Genomic DNA, 19,277 nt, shown 5'->3' with positions numbered 1-19,277 from the left:
TGGTTTTTTACCCCCTCTTATTATGCTTTATTTTGCAAATCACAGAATATGATCATCATTAAAGTGGTGGCAGTGTTTTCCTCCAGTTCAGAAGTGACATGAAAGCACCAGTTCTGTTAGCTTTGTCTTAAATGAAGGCCACATGATTTAAAAAACCATTATCTTGCCGCTTGTAGTGTTCATAGTAGCAGCAAAGCACTAAGCAAGTAATGAAAAAGCTGTGAAAACAAGTTGTCAGCTGTGTCTAGGAAGTTATTTATCCAATCTGAGGAAATAACAATTCACCTGATTCACACATCAGAATTTCAGGGTTTTTCCCCATGCCTGGGATGTTTGTAAGGGCTGCCTGAAGTCAGCAGCTAACAAAAGACTTTGGCTGGTTTTGCTTCACAGAGATGTCTCCTGCTGGAAGTTCTTTCACCATGTAGATTGTACTGGTTTTCAGATCAGTGTCAGATACAATTCAGCTACAGCTTGTGCAGATTTAAAACACTCTGATTTTGGTGTAGGCTGGAAGTTTTGCTCTGTTTGCCTTCTTTTAAGATTTCAGTTAGTTTATTTCATCTAACAGATACAATTTTCAGGGGTTTTAGCACCTATGTTGAAGTTGCTTAAGAGCAGATAGATGCCAAATAATTCTGGATGTCCATGTTTTCCTTGAGTCATTTATTACAAACCTAATTCACAAATCCCTTTATTTTAATCAGTCTATTCTAGATGCTTAGTATTTTTAATGGTAAATCCTGGCATGATGGTTCTGGGGAGGCAAATTCTACAGACTGCGTTTTCTACTTTCCTCCATTTTTTTCTTAGTTCTTCTATTTGCTACTGGCTGTTTCCCCAGCACAGGGAATCTGCAGCCATTGAGTCTGGATGGTGATGGAATTGGGTTCTGTTTGATCCCATTTATAAGCCCACCTCTGAGGTGAAGGAGGAGGCATGCAAGTGGCACTTTGTGCCTCAGGGCTGCTGATTCTCAGCCTGGTGCATCGCCCCAGCCAGCCTGACCTAGAGGCTCCTGCAGGGCACTGACCTTCGTGGTGCTTTTGTGGAGTCAGCCAAGCAGCAAGGGTGTCTTTGATTTGGAGTGGGGAAGGGATTCTATGTCATAGCTCTGGATTATTTTGATGGATTTTTTTTCCCCAAGCTTACCTAGGAAGATGCAGTGAATGTAGTGACAAAATCAATATGGTATTGGAGGTTGCATTTTTCCAGGGTAAAGAGTTTAAGGACATGCTGCCAGGGAAAATACTTTATCAGCCAAAATTCCATCTTACCACATGAACAGGGAGCACTTTTTGTTGTTCAGAGGATTCTGAGGTGCTGTATATTCTGTGGGGCAGTGAGGAATTTCATTAAGTAAATGGAAAAAAATACTATTAAACAGAGAAGAGGGTCTGACAGGAACCTCATGAAGTTCAAAAAGAAGTGCAAAATTTTGCATATGGGAACTAACCCATGTACCATAACATGCTGAAGGTTGCCCCGCTGGAAAGCAGCTTGGCAGAAAAGGATCTGGTGGACATCAGGTCAAGCATGAGCTAGGAATTTGCCCTTGCAACAGTGACTGCATTAGACACAACATTGACAGCAGGTCAAGGAATGTGATCCCTCCCCTCAACTCAGCACCAGTGAGGCCACACCTGGAGGGTGGGGTCCAGGCTGAGTTCTGGGTGCCTCACTACAAGAGAGACATGAAAATAATGGAGAATGCAGGCAAGGGCCACTAAGGTGATGGAAGGGATTGAACCATCTCATATGCAAGGAAGGGTAAGAGAGCTGGGACTTCTCAGCTAGAAAAGAGAAGGCTTGGAGGGGATCTTATCATTGAACATAAATACTTGCAGGGAGGGTGTGAAAACGACAGAGCCAGACTCCTTTCAGAGGCACCCAGTGACAGAACAAGGGGCAGTGGGCACAAACTGAAATACAGGAGTTTCCCTCTGAACATCAGGAAACATTCTTTTACTGTGAGGGTAACCCAGCACTGGCTCAGAGTGCCCGGTGAGCTTGTGGAGTCCCCATCCTTGGACATAGTCAAAAGCCATCTGGACATGGTCCCCTGGCCATGCTTGTCTGGGGGAGGTTGGACCAAATGACTCCCAGAGGTCCCGATTTTGTAATGCTGTACGGAGTACAACCCGTTCATCAGGAAAAGTCAGGATAGAATTTTCTTCTGGTAGGGAAGTAATCAGAAGTCTTTAATGGGGGAAATACTTTTAGAAGGGAAACTTCTATTTATAGAAAGGAAATGTAATCTTAAGTTTATACAGTTGCTAACTAAAACTTTTGATTTTTTAAATGGTACTATTATATATCACCTTCCAATCCAAGAAGCATGTAGCAAATCAGGCTGTTAGGCTTTCTGTCAACCTCTAATGCTTCAGAGAAGATGGTAAGCAATAAGAGAAACATTACAGTCCTAGAGTCCCATATAGCCTTAAGTTTAGCTTTCCTCTGCTTTTGTGCTTGCTACTGTTTTGATGCTTCACTTTGTGTACATGTATACAAGCACTAAGGTAAGAAAGCAAATTCATCATCTTGTTTCTTATGCTTCATCTCACTGCTCTGTTTATCATGATTTTAGTAATGTGGGAAAGAGAAGGGTGAGTGTAGCAAAGTCATCTTTGCAAACAAAGTATCTTGGTATGCAAGACTGATAACCTTTTAAGAGCATGAGGTTTAAATAGAAATGTAATAATAATGGAATATAATGAATTGGACTTTTACCAAATATGAAACTGTAATTTGATCTAATTCACAGATGAAAAACCCACCAAAAGTTATTAATCAACAATAATGCCACCAGTAGCTCCAAAATTTGGTGTAACTCACTGCAGGATGGGAATCTATATGGAGAGCAGTATTGATGTAGAATTCCACTGGGTTTATATTCTTCAGTAGGCACCTGCCACCATCTACTATATGATGCAGCTACTGAGCTCAGTGGGCGATCGATTTGACACAATGCAGGCAATCCGAAGTTTTTTGTCTTTCTCTGTTGGTCACTGTCATTCTGTTCACGCTTGTACTCTTTTCTGGACTTACTTCATGCTAAGTCTACAAGTCCAAGCCTCCATCCCTTTCAGAGAGGCTCAGGTAACTTGCCCTTGTACAGAAACTTCACTTACATCTGTGGAGCAGTCACATTCACTGCCTGGGCCAAGTTTCCATATCATCTGTTTGTGGGGGAAAAGAGCATGTTAAAAAAATCATGTAGTTCCCTAAAGAAGTACAGTGTAAGAGTCAAAGTCTGGATATATTTGTGATGGCTTGGTACAAGAGTTGTGCTTTGTGATCCTAATGTGTAGGCAACCATACTCAAGTGTTTTTATTGGTAATGTAGTCACCATACAATTCATACACAGAACAAGCCACCATTTCCCCCTCTCTCAGTCAAGGAAACAGGGAAACTTGATTTTAAGCTCTATGTATGAGACTTCTCTGTTAAAAACAATGCTTTTGCTAACTTAAATGAGCATTTATACAGTAGTAGCAACTGCGAAAAAGCTGAGTCAGGCTGTGCATGGCAGCTGTGATTTGGTCAGCTTTTCGCAGAGATTCGGCACAGTCAGGGAAGACAACTTGCTGGTGAGGTGTACCTGAACATAGAGACTGTTGCTCCCACCTCTCTGACCTTTATCAGGTGATCAGTTACGTGCTGCATGCAGACTCACGGGCTTGTGATTTTTATGTTCAAATAGTTTAGATATTTCAGTTTTATTTTCAGTCTTCAATTGCTACTTTAGTGAGTAGATGCTATTTCACTTAAAAGAATCAGTGTCAGCACCAGCTAAATGCTTTTCTTCACTCTTCCCTCATGAACAAAAACACAGATCTTAAGAGCTAGAGATCCAAGGTGTGCTATTTCTGCTGAACTGGGAATTATACGAAGAGCAAAGTATGTCACGCTGTTTTGTTTCACTCTGTTTTACTAACTCTGTTTTTTTAATGTTGCTGATGTATCTTCTAGGAATATTTGCTCTCTGAAGGCAACTCTGATCTAGCTTGTTAGCAGATGATTCACAAACATGCCATATATGGACCATTTTAACTGTGCTAGGCAAACAAAGTTGTATTAAAACTTACAGAAAGTACTTAGACAATATTTAGAAAAATGGTTTTACAACCAGAAGCCACATCTTCTTGTCAGAAGGCCGAGATTCCATTCCCCCTGCTCCCTGCAATGTTTTGACATGATACAGAATAACCTCCAGGTCCTGGCCAAAACTAGGATGAGGACTAAGCACTTCCTCCAGTGCTGTGCCTGTGTATTTCCTCACATAAGTGTATAGTGTATAGTATAGTGAGCCATAGAGTGAGCCTTCACAGAGCTCTTGTGTAGGGTAATGAGTGTTCCTTACCATGAATTTGGAACTGTTAAAATTATTCTTGAGTAGCAAAGCCATGAAGAAATTATGCCGAGGGCTAATTAGGGTCTCTGTTTGTGTCTTAGTCTGTATCACAGGAGAGGAAACTGTGGATTAATTGGGCTGATTGAGAGTCCAGACTTCAACATATCCTCAAATCCAACATATGCTAGTCAGCTGTGATGGACCATTTGGAACAGGGGCTGCCCCTTTCATTATTAAAAATGGTTCCTTCAGACATCAGGCTTCAGGATGGCAGGCTTTTGCCTGTGTGCCAGATCAGAAGGAACTGGCAGACAACTGCAGTGATACAGGGCACTGGCATTAGAAATTGGGAATCCTGAGAGCAAAGGAAAATTACTGCACTTTGAAGGTGATTTGCTTTTCCGGCCACCCGTTTTACTTTCCTGCTTGTGTCAGGCTATTCATACAACATACAAATCCTACCTTATTAAGCTGATTTGCATAAGCACACTGGGTGTTTTTCTGGAGAAATATTTCAGCTAATAAAATGAAGGACATGCCATCCAAAATTAATAACATAGCATTTAATAACATAGCAATAGTCTGTAAAATGTCTATCACTTTTAACATGTCAAGTATGACTGGTCTAGCAAAGGGTATCAAGTGACAGATTAGAACAGCATGGTTTGCAGAATGAAAGCAGATTCTGCTTTGTAAGAATTAAATACACCATGGTGTGATAGTCCATTCCAAAAGCCACAGTGTGGGAAAGCAGGGACAACAAATAAGTAGAGTTATGAGGGTGTGAATATGGAATAATCTCTGTTACACACAGAAGATATTTCTGGGGAGCATTGAGTTTTCAATAAACCAACCAAAACTTCATGCTTCAGTTTGTACTTTCTGTTTTTGTTCTGTGAGAATCTGCTTGTCCTGCCTTTCCCCTGAAATTCTTGTATTTTCTCCTTAAAGGTTTGTTCTACTTCCCTCTGTCTTTTTAGTGAACTTTGTAGTGGGAGAGTACTCTGGCCTGGTACAGGAATCCTGAGAATACAGAGAAAGTTGTGTGCCATTTAAAAGGGAATAGAAGAGGTCAGTTTATATTATCAGAGACCTTGTTACTTTATATTCAAAAAGAAATGTGCTCTAAGCACCTATTATTAGCCTGTCTTCAACCATGCTTCCAACTTCCAAATGTAGGAACTCACTCTACTCTCTAATGATTTTGAGGGAATTTTTTTTTGTGCAAGTGTTGTTTCATATAATAAATTTACAATGGCAGTGAATAGATACAAGATAGTCAATAATCTCGTCAGTTTTATGAATACACTGAATTTGAATACACTGAATATGAATACATTGTAACAAGCCAGGACAAATCTTGAAATCTGTCTCACTCAAGTTTTTTGTAGACAAAATACTAATTGAAATTATGAGAGCATGACTCAAGGGAAAACATAAAATTTTAAGTGCATGCCCCTTAAAACAAACGAGGAGCTTCAGACAGGGAAATAGGAATTTCTCAAAAATTTCTAATATCCCACTTTAAGCAGAAATTTTTGAAAGTTGAGGAACTTGAGTCTCACAGAAAAAAACTCAACAAAACTAATGTAATATCTCGGTGTCAAGAGTACAATGCATGATGGAATTTAGTCTCCCAAGTTCTTTTTTAGAAGCTGTACAAATGGTTTTTTAGCTCTTACTGCAGAAATGAAAATGTTTGAGTTTGCCACATTCAATACATAAAAACAAAAAATGTGGCTGACAATTTTCTGTCACTTTCTCTAGTTTTGAACATGTCTGTGGGACCTTAGTAGCTTTAAGTTAAAGATGTAAGGCTTAAGGAAAATCTGCGTTTGTAAGAAACGATTTTTTTTTCACTTTTCTGGTCCATTATTTCAAATGATTGGCCTTTTGAAATTCTGACCACCAAATCTATAAAACATAAGGAAAATATTACGCTTGTTACTTCTGCATCAGAAAAAAATTTTGAGAATAGCAACTTTTTTTTTGGTTGAAAATAATGTACAATACAGCTGAAGTTTTAGACTAAAAATATGTTTCAGTTTTATAAGGAAGGACACATGGATGTCTCAGAATGAATTCTACCAGATCAGAAAGGCTCAACTAATTTTAGATATATTGTGTGAAGAGATTGCCTCAAAGAAATTCTTTTCCCAAGCTTTCAGAAACTTTAGTGTATTTCAGCTCTTCTGAAGTAAATTTAAATACAGGCTTTTAGATGACTTTCCACCTCAGAGATCAACTATAGCAAGAAACTAATTTCAGGAGAATTTTCTAATAAAGATCTTTTTTTCTTCCTCTTTCCAACTTCCCATTTCCTGTCAAGTCTGAAGTGTCTTGGATCCCCAACAAACACTACTCTGGGATTTACGGGCTGATGAAGTTGGTTCTGACTAAGACTCTACCTTCCAATCTTGAGCGAGTCATTGTCCTCGACACAGACATTACATTTGCCACTGACATTGCTGAGCTATGGGCCGTCTTTCACAAGTTCAAAGGTATTTTCATTATTTTTTTACTGTCCTTATTTGAGGGGTGGGGGGAGAATGATGAGACAAGCAATACAGTGTGGGTGAAAGGGCTAGCTGAGATTTTGTTAAATGTTTTCACTCTTTCAGTTTTTGGTGTTTGGATATAATTGTTCTCTTTGTGAGGTCCTTTCTCAATGATGTTCTGTATAGAATAATTGACAACACCAATTATCTGTGTAGTTTGGTTTATTGGTCTGATTATTTGGGGCAGATGAGAGCCTGACAATACCGTAGATGATAAAGAATTATGAGCAGGCAGTAGTTATGTACTGTTCAATACCTCTTGGAAGAAATTGGGGTTTATTATTTTTTTAAATAAATAAAATTTATTTCTTACTTTAAATTTAACTGTTCCGTGTGACCACTGAGAATGAATGAAGTTGGTATCATTCTTGAACCAGGGGGGAAAATGAGGGGAGCAAAGTTACACATATGAATAGAAATAAGGTGCTGTTTGGTCCTCTTAATAAGTTGATAAAAGGAGTGTGGATTCTGAGCACCTAAAATAGTTTTCCGTACCTATTCCCATTTCCAGCAGCTCCTTGAAAATGTACGTCATAGGCTGAGAAAGGACACTTTTAGAGGAACTCTATAAGGAAATGATTACAGAAAAGTTTCCCTACTACCCTGTCCCAATGTGGAGCACTTTCTGGCTAGCACAACCCTAAAACCATTTAATTCTCTCAGGTTCCAGTGTTGCCAGCTGCTCAGAGTCAGAGACATACCCTATTGTTTTTCTCTTGCCCTCAGCATATGTATTGCAGTGCTGGTAAGTGCAGAGACATTCCAGCATCCTGGTTTAAAGGTTTATAACCCTGTAGAAGTGTAGCCTTCATGTGTTTCATCATCTCTCTCAAAATTATCTCGAGCAAAGTGAGCCTAAGCAAATGGGAGCATTTATTTAGAGAAGCCAAAATACACCACTGCATTAGAAGGGAGCCAGGGAAGAGCATGTTTACTGTACTTACACCCTGCTGAAATCCACAAGACCTGCTTTTCTTGGTACCTACCTCCAGGGCAGGACCTATTATCTTCAGCTCTATGTCAAGGACTGGGTTCTAGAGTTTACTTCTTCATGCATTTGTTTCCATTTCTTCTGTGGATACACTGATGTCTTTTCAGCAAGCCAGAAGCAATCACCTTTTTGCTTAATTTAATTACTTGCAAGCTTTTTATCATTAAGGAATATACAATTTTTCCTCCTCTTCAGGTATTGTTCAGACCTCTTCACCAAGCCTTTCCCTTCACTAAACCTTGAGTTTCATATAAACATATACCGTGACAACCATAAGTAACATAAATATATGCATAGGAAGTAATGCTGTGCTATTGTAGTATCTCACTGTGTGCAGCTGTCCCATTAATAGCAGTATTTGACTGAATATGGTATAACAGCATGTCACAGCATGGAAAAGAAATGTGGATAAACAGAACTTGGGCATAGAGGACTGCATGGTCAAAGAAGGCAAAATCTGAATTGAGACAATGAGGAGGATTGTCTCCTTGCTTACAGTTCCTGTCATAATTTTAGTGAAGATCCCTTGCCTTTTTACAGGGGGAATAAAACCAAGCATAAAGACTGCTTGTAAAAAGAGGAACATGGAGCAGAGGCAGATGTAAGATTGAAAGAAAATACAGGCAGAAAATAGAGAAATACGGAGAATAATAATTAGTGGAAGTAAAATGTGTGTGTAAATCAGTCTCCATAGAGCAAGGCAAGAATGTTCGTCTGATTAGAGCTCTTAAGTTACACATGGAGACAGAATTCCTGTACTGCTGCCCTCATAATGTACGTAGCACAACTCCCAAATGGATGATTCTGTAAGTTGTCCCATGTGTCTTTTTAATTCCAGCAGACCACCTGCTTCTCCACAGTTTTTTAATCCTGGCAATAAATTGGTCCATGTCTGCATCTGCTCATCTCTCAGGTAGTTGTGCACAAAGAGTAGATGAGACAATGCCAGGTGTTGAGCTGAGGTGGGAGAGGACTTTGAATCCTGAATGCTGCTGAGGAGAGAGGAAGTATCCAAGCACAGACTTGTTCTTCAGCCCTTGTCATAGGCTGCAGTTCCATTAGCAAAGGTGACCTCAGTGATGGTGACATCGCAGTTGAGTGTTTAAGGGTAAGAATAAGAGGGAAAGCCATCAAAGCAAATACCATGGTGAGAGTCTGTTGCAGGCCACTTAGCTGGGATGAGGAGGCAGAAGAAATACTCTGTAAGAAGCTGGAAGTCTCACAATTGCTAGCCCTTGTTCTTGTAATGGGCTTAAGCTTACCAGAGAGGTAAGTTGAACTTAGCAGAGGTCTGCTGGAAATACAACGTGGGCAAGAGGAAACAGTCCAGGAACTTCCTGGAGTGTGTGGAAGATTATTTCTGGAGCTAGCCAGGGGCAGTGCCTGGCTGAATCTGTCAGCAGATCTGGCTAACCAGAGAGGTCCCAGTGGACTGGAGATGAATAAATGTGATGCCCATTTACAGGAAGGGCTGGAAGGAACATCTGGGGAACATCTGACCTTGGGGCCAAGGAAGATCATGGAACAGGTCTTGAGTGCTGTCCTGCAGCATGTGCAGGACAAGTAGAGGATCGGGCCCTGTCAGCATGGGTTTGTGAAAGGCAGGTCCAGCTTGACCCACCTCATCTCCTTCTGTGACAAAGGTGGCTTTCATTAGTGGATGAGGGAGAGGCTGTGGATGATTTCTACCTAAACTTTAAGAAAGCCTTTTACTTGGTTTCCCACAGCATTCTCAGAGAAACTGGTTTCCCCTGGCTTAGGTCTGTTCTCTGGATAAAAATCTGGCTGGATGGCCGGGCCCAGAGAATGGTGGTGAATGGAGCTAAATACATTTGTCAGCCAGTCACTGGTGGTGTCTCCCAGGGCTCAGTTTTGAGGCCAGTTTGATTTAATATCTTTGTCAATAATCTGGACAAGGGGATGGGGAGCATGCGTTGTCAACACCAAGTTGAGTGGGCATGTTGATCTGTTGGAGGGCAGGAAAGCTCTGGACAGGAAGGATTTGGACAGACTAAATCAATGGGTGAGTTTCAACAAGGCAAAGTGCCAGGTCCTGCAATTGGGTCACAACCCAATGCAGCATTGCAGGTTTGGGGCCGAATGGTTGGAAAACTGCCCAGTGGGAAAGGATCTGTGGTGCTGGTCAACAGCAGCTGAACATGAGCCAGTGTGCCCCAAGAAGGCCAATGGCACCCTGGCCTGTATCACCAATAGTGTGGCCAGCAGGATCAGGGCAGGGATTGTCCCTCTGTTCCCAGCACTGTTGAGGCCACACCTCCAGTCCCATGTTCATTTCTGGGGCCCTCATTGCAAGAAAGACATTGAGGTGATGGAGCACATCCAGAGAAGAGCAGCAGAAAATTTCTTAACAGAAGGGGTTAACAAGCCTTGGAACAGACTGCCCAGGAAGTTGTCACCATCCCTGGCTACATTTAAAAGCTGTGTAGATGTGGCACATAGAGACAAAGTTTAGTGGGGAGGACTTGGTAGTGTTACTTTGATGGTAGGACATAAAGGTCCTTTTCAACCTAAATGATTGTATTGTTCTATCATTCAATGGAAATGGAAGGGCAAGTAATTTAGAGAGATACTTGATACTCTTTTACTGCTTTGTAAAAGTTTGGCCTGAATTCTGAGGTAATTCTCAATTTTTGCTAAGTGTATTTTTATTTCTCCTGCCTGCATTACAAAATATTGAAAGATTGTCTCGTGCTGTGAGCCCCAAATATTCCTCCAAAGGATATTTTACTAAACTAATGTTTTAATCTCTTCCTTGTTTCTCTCCAAAAAGTCCCAGGGAAGTTCATGAAGATTTCTTGGGGGCAATCTAGAATGTTTGTTGAAATATTACATAAACAGAAGTACAATAAAACTCCTATGAAGGGAAATGCTAGTCTCCAAAGGAACCTCTCATTATACCAACCCCCAGTTAGGAGGGCAGCTTTAGATCCAGTGGGTCTCCTAGAAATGTTCTAAAAACCTGGCTGGCTAGAAGGCACCATTATAAACCTGCCTACACCAGGATGCTTTTTGTGTAACTTAAAAAATTTTTCACATCAGTGCAGGAAAGGCAAGAACTTCTGTCTCCAGGTTGCTGCAACATAACTGCTGAGGCAGTCCAGCATAGCCTTTTCCAAATTGCAGCCACACACAGAGGGGAGGTCCTAGAGTCTGTGATTGTTTCTTTGCCTGGAAACACTTTTCTTCCTAGCAAAAACAGTGATAAAGGGAGACCAGTCACTCAGATCCCTTTTTTCTCGGACACCATGCTTGGAAGAAACTCAGATTCAGGACTGTCTTGTAATTTAACCAGGTCTGATTTGCTGTGTAGAAGGGCCTACAGTATGTTTTAGACAGCACCAGCAATACCCAAAGTCCTTGTTCTGCAAAGGTTCTTATTCCAGTTATCTTAAGAGTTGCTGGAAAGATCAGACCCTTACATAGTAATTGAATATTTTAGATGGTAAAGTTACTATGCCATTTGCTCTGTAGATGGAAAAAAGGCAGTAGGATTTCTTTGTAAATTATTGCTCTTCTGCCCTTTCCTGATAAGCTCTTTGCATACTCCCTTACAAAAAGTGATCCAACTGTTCTGTAGCAGAGTGCAGAAATTTAAAAATCTCTTCTTTGAAGTGGCAACCTTAGGCTTTGGGAGAAATTCACACCTCTCTTTGGTAGCCTGAAACAGTGTCTCAAGCAATGTAGCATTTAACAGTTTCTCTTAGGAGCCAGTGGTAGGGGTTGTATAATTATTAATAATTTTATATACAAGCTTTAGTCTCTATGCATAAATGTGTCTTTGGGAATCTGTAACTTAAATTTCAAGAGTCATATCCAGCTTTTCAGCTGGGTTTTGGGCACTTCTGCTTTAGCTTCATTCTCCATTGCTCTATAGATAGGTAGAATGTTTTCCTTTAGGACTGAGATATACCTCCAAAATATTGACTTCAAAGGTTTGAGTCTGCAGCCAGTCTGGTGAAGATAACCTGTCATGCATGTTTTCTGTGACTTAGTTGACACTGATTATGTCTCCTATTCATCTTTCACTAGATTTTGACAGTTCTAAACTTGAGAAAGTACCCAGCCTAAGGGCAAAAGTGTGGGACTGTAGATCATTGTGTATTCTTGGATGAAGTGCTGCAGAGTGTTTCAGACAACAAGGGTTAGTAACCAATATGTTGTTATTGCAGAAACTGTGCAAATTCTTCTGAGAAAAAAAATTAGACCAAAGCTATATTCTGTGCCATCAATCTTAAAGTTCTTTTAAAGGCCACATGTGCTAATTGTTTTATTATTCTTGCTCACCCAAACTCTTGGTACTGCAATATGGGTTTTTTTCCAAGGTTCTGATTTTTAATTTTACTGGGTATTAAATATGGATTCTCAGGATTGAATTTATTTGGGACCTGACTACAGCAGTCATCATCATTATATATCTTACAGGTTACAGTTTCAGGCTGCATCCCAGTCTCTGTGTGCTGAGTGCTCCACATGTAAATAGCAAGAGACTCTCTTGCTGCTTTGCATTGTCAGGTGACAAGTCCTGTGTCTGCCTTGTTCCTTGAGGATATTGCTTTGCATGAGTCACAGCTGAGACTCACAAATGAGACCTGAATAATCCCTGCAGAGATCAGTGTTGAGGAGCTCTGTGTTAAATTGAATGCTACATCAAAGGTCATTATGATATTTCTAAGTACATGTCAAAACTCAGAGGCTTTATTGAACAGTGATGTCTTACTACTACTGCATGTTAGCCTCACAATCCAGCAAGCTGATACAATGAGCATGTTAAGTACTTTTAAACAACAGAGGCTGGATAATACCTAACTAGTGCATTTCAAATAACTCTACTCATATATTGAGTTCCCCAGAGAATATAAGCTACCACAAGTGTTCATCTGTGCAAGTAAGTCTTCTCTGGAAAGGTGACCTCCATTAACCAAGCATATAAGAAGGAGAAATGGCAAACTTGACAGGAATACTGAGATTCACATATTCATACTCTGCATTAATAAAAACATGCTATAGAAGCTGTTTGCTTTGTGTCAGGAGATCAAATAATGATAAAAATCCATACTGACATCATAAATACCAGAAAAGGTCAGCAGTGATTTTGGTGCAGGATCAAGTGCCCAGAGCTGAAGAGGGACTGGCACATAGTCAATCCCAAACTTAAAATTTGCAAACACTCAGCATGTGGGTGCTTTGGCATATTGCTCTGCAGAAAGCCTCAGGTAACTGTCTAGGTTCATGCTATTTTCGCAGCTTCTTCAGGAAAAAGAGCAAACAAACAAAAAAAAAAAAAGAAAAAGCATAAGCCTCACAAATTTAAGCATCTTGTGTAGGGATTTTAGTAATTATATTCCTACAAGAACTATTATACATAAGGTTGTAATGTTAAGTGCATACAGGACTTTTCATTTCTATGTGAATTTAGCATGCTAGAAAGTGAGATGCTGATGGCACTGGTGAGAGGCAGGCAGAGTCAGCAGGTGCTGTATAAATTTCCCTGAATTTGGCTCTAACAGTGAAGCCCTGTTTAATAAACTATACCTGTCATAGCCCTTGACTCTCCTGCAATGATTGTGCTTTTTATAGGTGTTCTTTTCTTATGATGATGTAAAAGACTCAGTTGTTGCCAAGATTAAAATTTAAAATTCATTGACACCTATGGCTCAAGGCAGGATTTGAGCCACAGGATTGATTCTGGGCAGGTTCTGTACTTAAGTCTGTCAGTCTACACTGAGTAAATCATTAAAGCTTCCAGATGATTTTGAGATGGGATCTCTGTGGGCTGACACTGTGTTCATGTTAAATCCTGCAGAGATCTTTCTGTTTCTTCTGGTCAGTAAAACAGACTTTCTTTTCTTTCTAATCAAGAGGAAGGCATTAGCAACATGCACCTTGGTGTGTATAAAAATCCATGGTATGACTCAGTCTTTTTGTGAAGGAAACAAGATCATATTGTAGCAGAGTGCATTAATAAAATTGTCAGGCAGCTATTGAAATAGCTTAAAATTATCTGAATTTTTATAAGTGTCTAAAAAAGGCCGGATGGCACTTGTCTTTTCTCATAAAAGAAACATCTGTTAGCTTCTGAAAGATTTGTGTAAGTATTTATTGGTTAGACTACAGTGCATCGCTCATCCTAGGGTTATTACACAAATGAAATACAGTTTCTCTTTGAAAAGGTCCCTGTGGAGGCTCTATCTGCTTAAGATTTTCTGTTCTTCTTATATTGTGGTGTGTTCTTTGCTTCAGAATCTCTGAAGCTTCATTGATGCAGAATTCTGTTAGCTTTAGCTGATAGAAATATTGAGAAGTGTGTGCTCCAGTGTCTCACAATGCTGTCATCATCTGTGTGAAACTATAGGAGAACACTGATTTCTTTTGGTGAAAACAGAAAGAAAGGGGATAGGATAGTTGGGGGAAAAATACAAGTTTCTAACTGTGACTGGGGGTTAATTTTGGTGACTGTAATTTGGAGGGGATCAAATGCAGAGGTGGGACTTGCTGATTCTGTGGGTCTAGGGATAAACACTTCTCTCTCTCTACACTTGTCAAATAAGCTGAGTGGGTGGAATTTCTCCTTTTTTTTTTTTTTTTTTTTTTTTTTTAATTGCAGTTTGCTTTGCTGTGATATTCCTTTATTGAGAAGCCAGTATGTGAGAAGGTTGACCTCAGTAAATGAGCTCCAAGGGAGAGAGTTTATTATATGGATCAGCATGTGCACATTCTAGTTTATGGATTTTAATGTGACAAGGGACATAATCAGAAAATTCTGATTATGAATTGCTGCCAAAATAGAATGGCTGCAGTTTCTGAAACATCTGTAGTTCTATTTTAGGTGAATGGTTCTTTGTCTGTTTCTGCCATCAGGCAGAAATATTTAGAGGTGAAAGGCCAACTGTGCATAGCAATAGGGTACAACTCATGGTGAGGTAAATTGTAAAATAAAATAAAATATTTGATTTCTTTATTTTTCCATTCTGATTTCCAAGGGATACCCTTTGGTCATGTTTTCAAGCTTTTTCCCATGGAGGATAGGGATGTTTTAATTATAAATGAAAACTGATACTTTCTGTCCTCTTTTGATACCACAACTGGAGTTTTTAGAATAAAAACTCTCCACATGCTACAAGATTTGTAATAAAATCTTGTTGGTAACACTGTAATTTTGAGGATTTTTTTTCTACCTTCTCAACATCAGTCTAGTGCTTTTTCTACATTATTGTTCTCCAGTCTTTGTTGACCTGCCACTCATTGTACAGCTGTCTTTTTGGCTTAGATGCTATGATGTATCAAACATCCAAACTAAACCTTGTATGACTCACACAGTGTTAAAGCAATAAAAACAGTTTCTACTCTGAGCTCTTTCTTTGGGATTTAAAGAGACTTTAATTCTATTAAACTCCAGTACTCCAGCTGTGGAGAATGGACCTAAAGTTTTTTTTGAACTGCCTTGCAAATATTTATTAAAATAAATCAGGGCAGAGCATGGCATCAAAGGAGCAAAGTGCATATCCCCATCTCCCTTGACTAGCAAAAGCTGTGCCTCCTCAGAAGCTAGAAAATCCAGCTCCCACAGGGTGCAGACTTTGAGAAGGAGCATTTCTGCTTTGCATGATTGTTATTGGCAGAGGAAAATGTATTTCTGAAAATGAGATGCCAGTAGGCTGTGCTAAAAGGAAAATATATGAGAACAAGGGGAGGGAAGAAACCAAGGAGGAAAATAACTCCCCCATCCAAACTAAAAAGTAGGTATCAATCAGGAGTTGCTGTCCACCAATAAATGTTTTAGGCTGGTTGCTTTCTCCTATAGTCTATTCACATTCTTCTTCCTTTCAGATGCATTCAGTACCCCTACCCTGTCAATTTACAACTTATTTAATTATATTTTGTTTAGAGTGCTATTAGAAAAGCCCCAAATATGAGTGTTTGCCTGTTTTCTTGAGTGGAGCACACAAATTAAGCCCATATACTAATCCTTCTGGCCAGTCACTCTGCATTCCCGTGGTGACAGTAAAGCAGAGCAAGTGCATGAGCAGGCAGTGAATATGGAGGGAGTAGCAGCCTGTCCAGGAGTTATTAATGTGTAATGATAAGTAACTTCTGCATGTGGGATAAAGCCAAGCAGAAGAGACACACAGGTCATTCACCTAACAAATGAAGTTTACTCTAGAGTTTGATAGTTGTATTAATAGGACTAAAGAAAGAATGATATTTAATGGCTAGATTTCCCTGCCTAAGGCCCTCATTCTAATCACGTGCAATCTATCAAGCACATGCACTTTTCACTGTTCTCTGTGACATGCATTGTAATAACTTGATATTCTGTTTTCTCCCTCTCCAAACCAGGCACATTCTCTGAACCTACCTTGTTCTGCATTAGCAATCCATATTTTTAAGGACCTCAGGCCCCATTTCCAATTACAAAGCTCTCATTCGAGGTTTCACCTTTTTGGTTTTATGCTGCAAATTATGCCTGTAATATTGTCCTTAGCAGCACATGGATTTTGCATAGGGTAAAGTGGTGTAGAAAATAGCTGTCTCTCAGGTTCAAGCTGTAAGGCAGAACATACTGCCCAGAGGTCAATGGCATGATTATCCCTTCAGCAGGGTGAGTACATGGTATTGCTCTCTGCACAGCCAGGGAAGAGGGAAATGTGTGTATAAAATTAAACCAGTTTATTAGATAACTGCACTAAGACTGTGTACAAATGTACCATGAGCAAAACCTGGGAACAGCTACATGAGCTAGAAGTCAGGCATGTAAATGAAATCAGTAATGAGTCCAATTTTGTGGAAAAAGTAGTACCTCCACATGCTTCTTTTTTCCAATTAATCTAGAGAATCAGGGATTATTGAACCCTTCATTTTAATCCTAGCAAGCTAAAAGGAAAAAAATTAGCTTGGTCTGTAATGGGCCACTTCACTCTGCATCTCTCAAGTGTCTTTATTTTACTTGAATCTGAAGCTGGCTCTACTCCTTGTTCTTTGTAGTAATCTCTAGGTGCCTGTAGCATGGGCCAAGCAGTTCAGTTAAACAGAGGAGCATTACTCCCACTGACTCCTCAAGGTAAATATTTTTTGTCCTTTGAGATGCTGCTAACAACAAAAAATATTTTGTCCTAGTCTTTCTTTATGCATACCAAAAGGTGGTTGATAAACATACAGTACAATTTATTTTTTTTTTTGTCCCCACAACTTTTCTGTATTCATATTTTATTTCCTGCATTTAGTCACAGTGAAATTCATAGTCCTGAAAAGGATTTGGACCTTTAATGCAAAATCCATAGTAGCCGTAAATTTTGCCCAAGTTCATGTCAGTAAAAGAGATGCACGTTAGACATTTTCTGGTGAAAAGCTAGGCCAGTTTATTTTTCCTTTGCACTGCCTAAATACTTAAAAGCATCTCAAGATCTAAGCTGATAGTATTCCTGCTTTGGTGTAACACAAACCCTGTGTTACACACAGGGTTTTGGTTAGCACAAACCAGCTGCTTCTGGTGTGTGTGGTTCTGGGATTCATTCCAGAGCAGGGACTGAACGTGTCAGCTGAACAGATTCTTGAAAACCATTAGCTGCTGGCACAACAGAATGAAATCTTGGAGCCTGTGTTTGGGGATGCAGTGGTTTTCCCCTCTCTGCTTAAGGACTGGGAGAGCTGTCAAGTAAGTGCTGCTCTGGCACACAAAGAGAATTTGTGTGGTGGGAGCAGAGGTGGAGGTGGATAGCAAAGGAGGTGATACAGTGTTCAGTGGTGCTGTTGACAAATGTGTCAGAGCATGAACCATCTGAGGATCTAGCACATGCTTACTGCTTCTGCCCTGCTGAGAAGTGTGACTTGGAGCAGGACTGAAGCCCTACAGCAAAGTGAGCCATCGTACTTTTTCTCTTTCAAAATTGTCCTTGGCTGACTCAATGCCACCACTCTTCTGTCATCGGCACTAAATATCTGCCAGTTTATGTTCACAGCAACTTACTGAAATGCACATCGCCTCTGAAAGTGGCACAGGTCTCCTGAATTTCATTAATTCATTGCATTGTCTTCCTGCACAAGTTCTGCTTAATAGACAGTAATACTTTTTTATTTCTGTGTGCTTCAGGATATCATTAATGCAGGTGCAAATTGACTTCTCTAGGGCTTTGCCAACCTGCTGCAGAGTCATACTGGCACCAATGTTTGACAGTATTTGGAGGTTCATGCTCATTCCCATACTACTGAGAAATGATGATCTGAATGTTGTCACACTGGTGTCCTGAAATCCTGAAAGTGCATCTCATTTGGTAAGAGCTACCGGTATAAAACATTGGAATGGATGCTGCTGACTTCTATCAGTAAGGAAGTCTAGTTCCTGTATTCCCTGATTTGCATAAACATTCCTGCTTTGAACTTACACCTTCTTTTTTTGTCTAACTAAAAGAGGATGTGAGTAGTTGGAAGAGCAGTCTTTAAATATGTCCTCCTTTCAACTCCAATCCCCTGTTATGGGTCACAAGTAAAAAGAGTTGGGTGACCTCAGCCAGGTCTGATGTGCATGAGGGCTGAAGTGCATAAGCAGGGTAGCAAAGGGATGCTCTTCTAGGGCGTCAATTTTGAGGCACCTCAGCAGATTTAGAAAAGAGTGTTCATACACAGACAATTCTACTCTCATGATGATTTAGGTCTTTCAAACATGGTAATGGGAAGTAGCTATAACTTGATAGATAAAAGAGAAAGCAATGTGGAGATTGAATAGAATGAGGAGACTGAGCAGGAGGAAGAAGGAATAGGAAAATAGGAAAAGGGAGAGGTGGCAACACATCCCAAGTTAGTCAAGATGGTATCTCGTGAAATATAAGATTATTTAAAAACATGGTATATCACAGTACATTTCTGTGAAGCTATATAGAGGCAAACGCACATATCTAAAATTTTTCTGCATTTGCTTGGCACTGATATCTTGACTATAATAAAAAAAACTTGCCAAGGAAATAATGCAGTACATGGTAGCATTAAGGAGTTAATAAAACATTTAATTCAGTGTAATTTTGGCCTGTCCCTTCTGCAGGGTTTGTAGTGTAGATACCATTCCCTCTTAGCTGCAGTCAGCAATTAGTCTACTGTCACTGCCATCACCTTTTTATTTGTGTAGCTTTCTGGTGCCAGAGGTTTGTTTATGTACAAGCACCTCTAGTCATGGTTTTATTTAAGAGAGTGGTAAGATGCTCCACACACCCACTGCCATAAAGCCAAGTGGTTTTCTTTATCTTCCTAAGGCGTTTTGATCACTGTAACATTCAATTGAGGTTTTGTGGGGGGAAGGAGGACTGAGAATTATTTATAAAATTGAGAAGAGGAGCAATGAAACTCTGTTTCTGTGTTTTTTTT

At 39.9% G+C, this 19,277-nt stretch overlaps 1 protein-coding gene across 3 annotated transcripts in view; it reads left to right on the top strand.

Annotated features, from left to right (window-relative positions):
* The window catches only part of LARGE1 (LARGE xylosyl- and glucuronyltransferase 1), a 282,931-nt gene that overhangs the window by 165,610 nt on the left and 98,044 nt on the right, over positions 1 to 19,277 (top strand). For all 3 annotated transcript variants that reach the window (XR_014951769.1, XM_021553947.4, XM_077783379.2), the window contains one exon: positions 6,685 to 6,856. Coding sequence is in view for 2 of the 3 variants with exons in the window: in XM_021553947.4 (XP_021409622.2) it covers positions 6,685 to 6,856 (172 nt within the window). In the remaining variant the exon portion in view is untranslated. The remainder of the gene's footprint in view (positions 1 to 6,684; positions 6,857 to 19,277) is intronic.

This window comes from Lonchura striata, chromosome 1A (assembly GCF_050655825.1).
Source record: "Lonchura striata isolate lonStrDom1 chromosome 1A, ASM5065582v1, whole genome shotgun sequence".
Classification (NCBI taxonomy): domain Eukaryota; kingdom Metazoa; phylum Chordata; class Aves; order Passeriformes; family Estrildidae; genus Lonchura; species Lonchura striata.
Note: the sequence above shows the minus strand (reverse complement) of the source record. Positions and strands in the feature narration are given on the sequence as shown.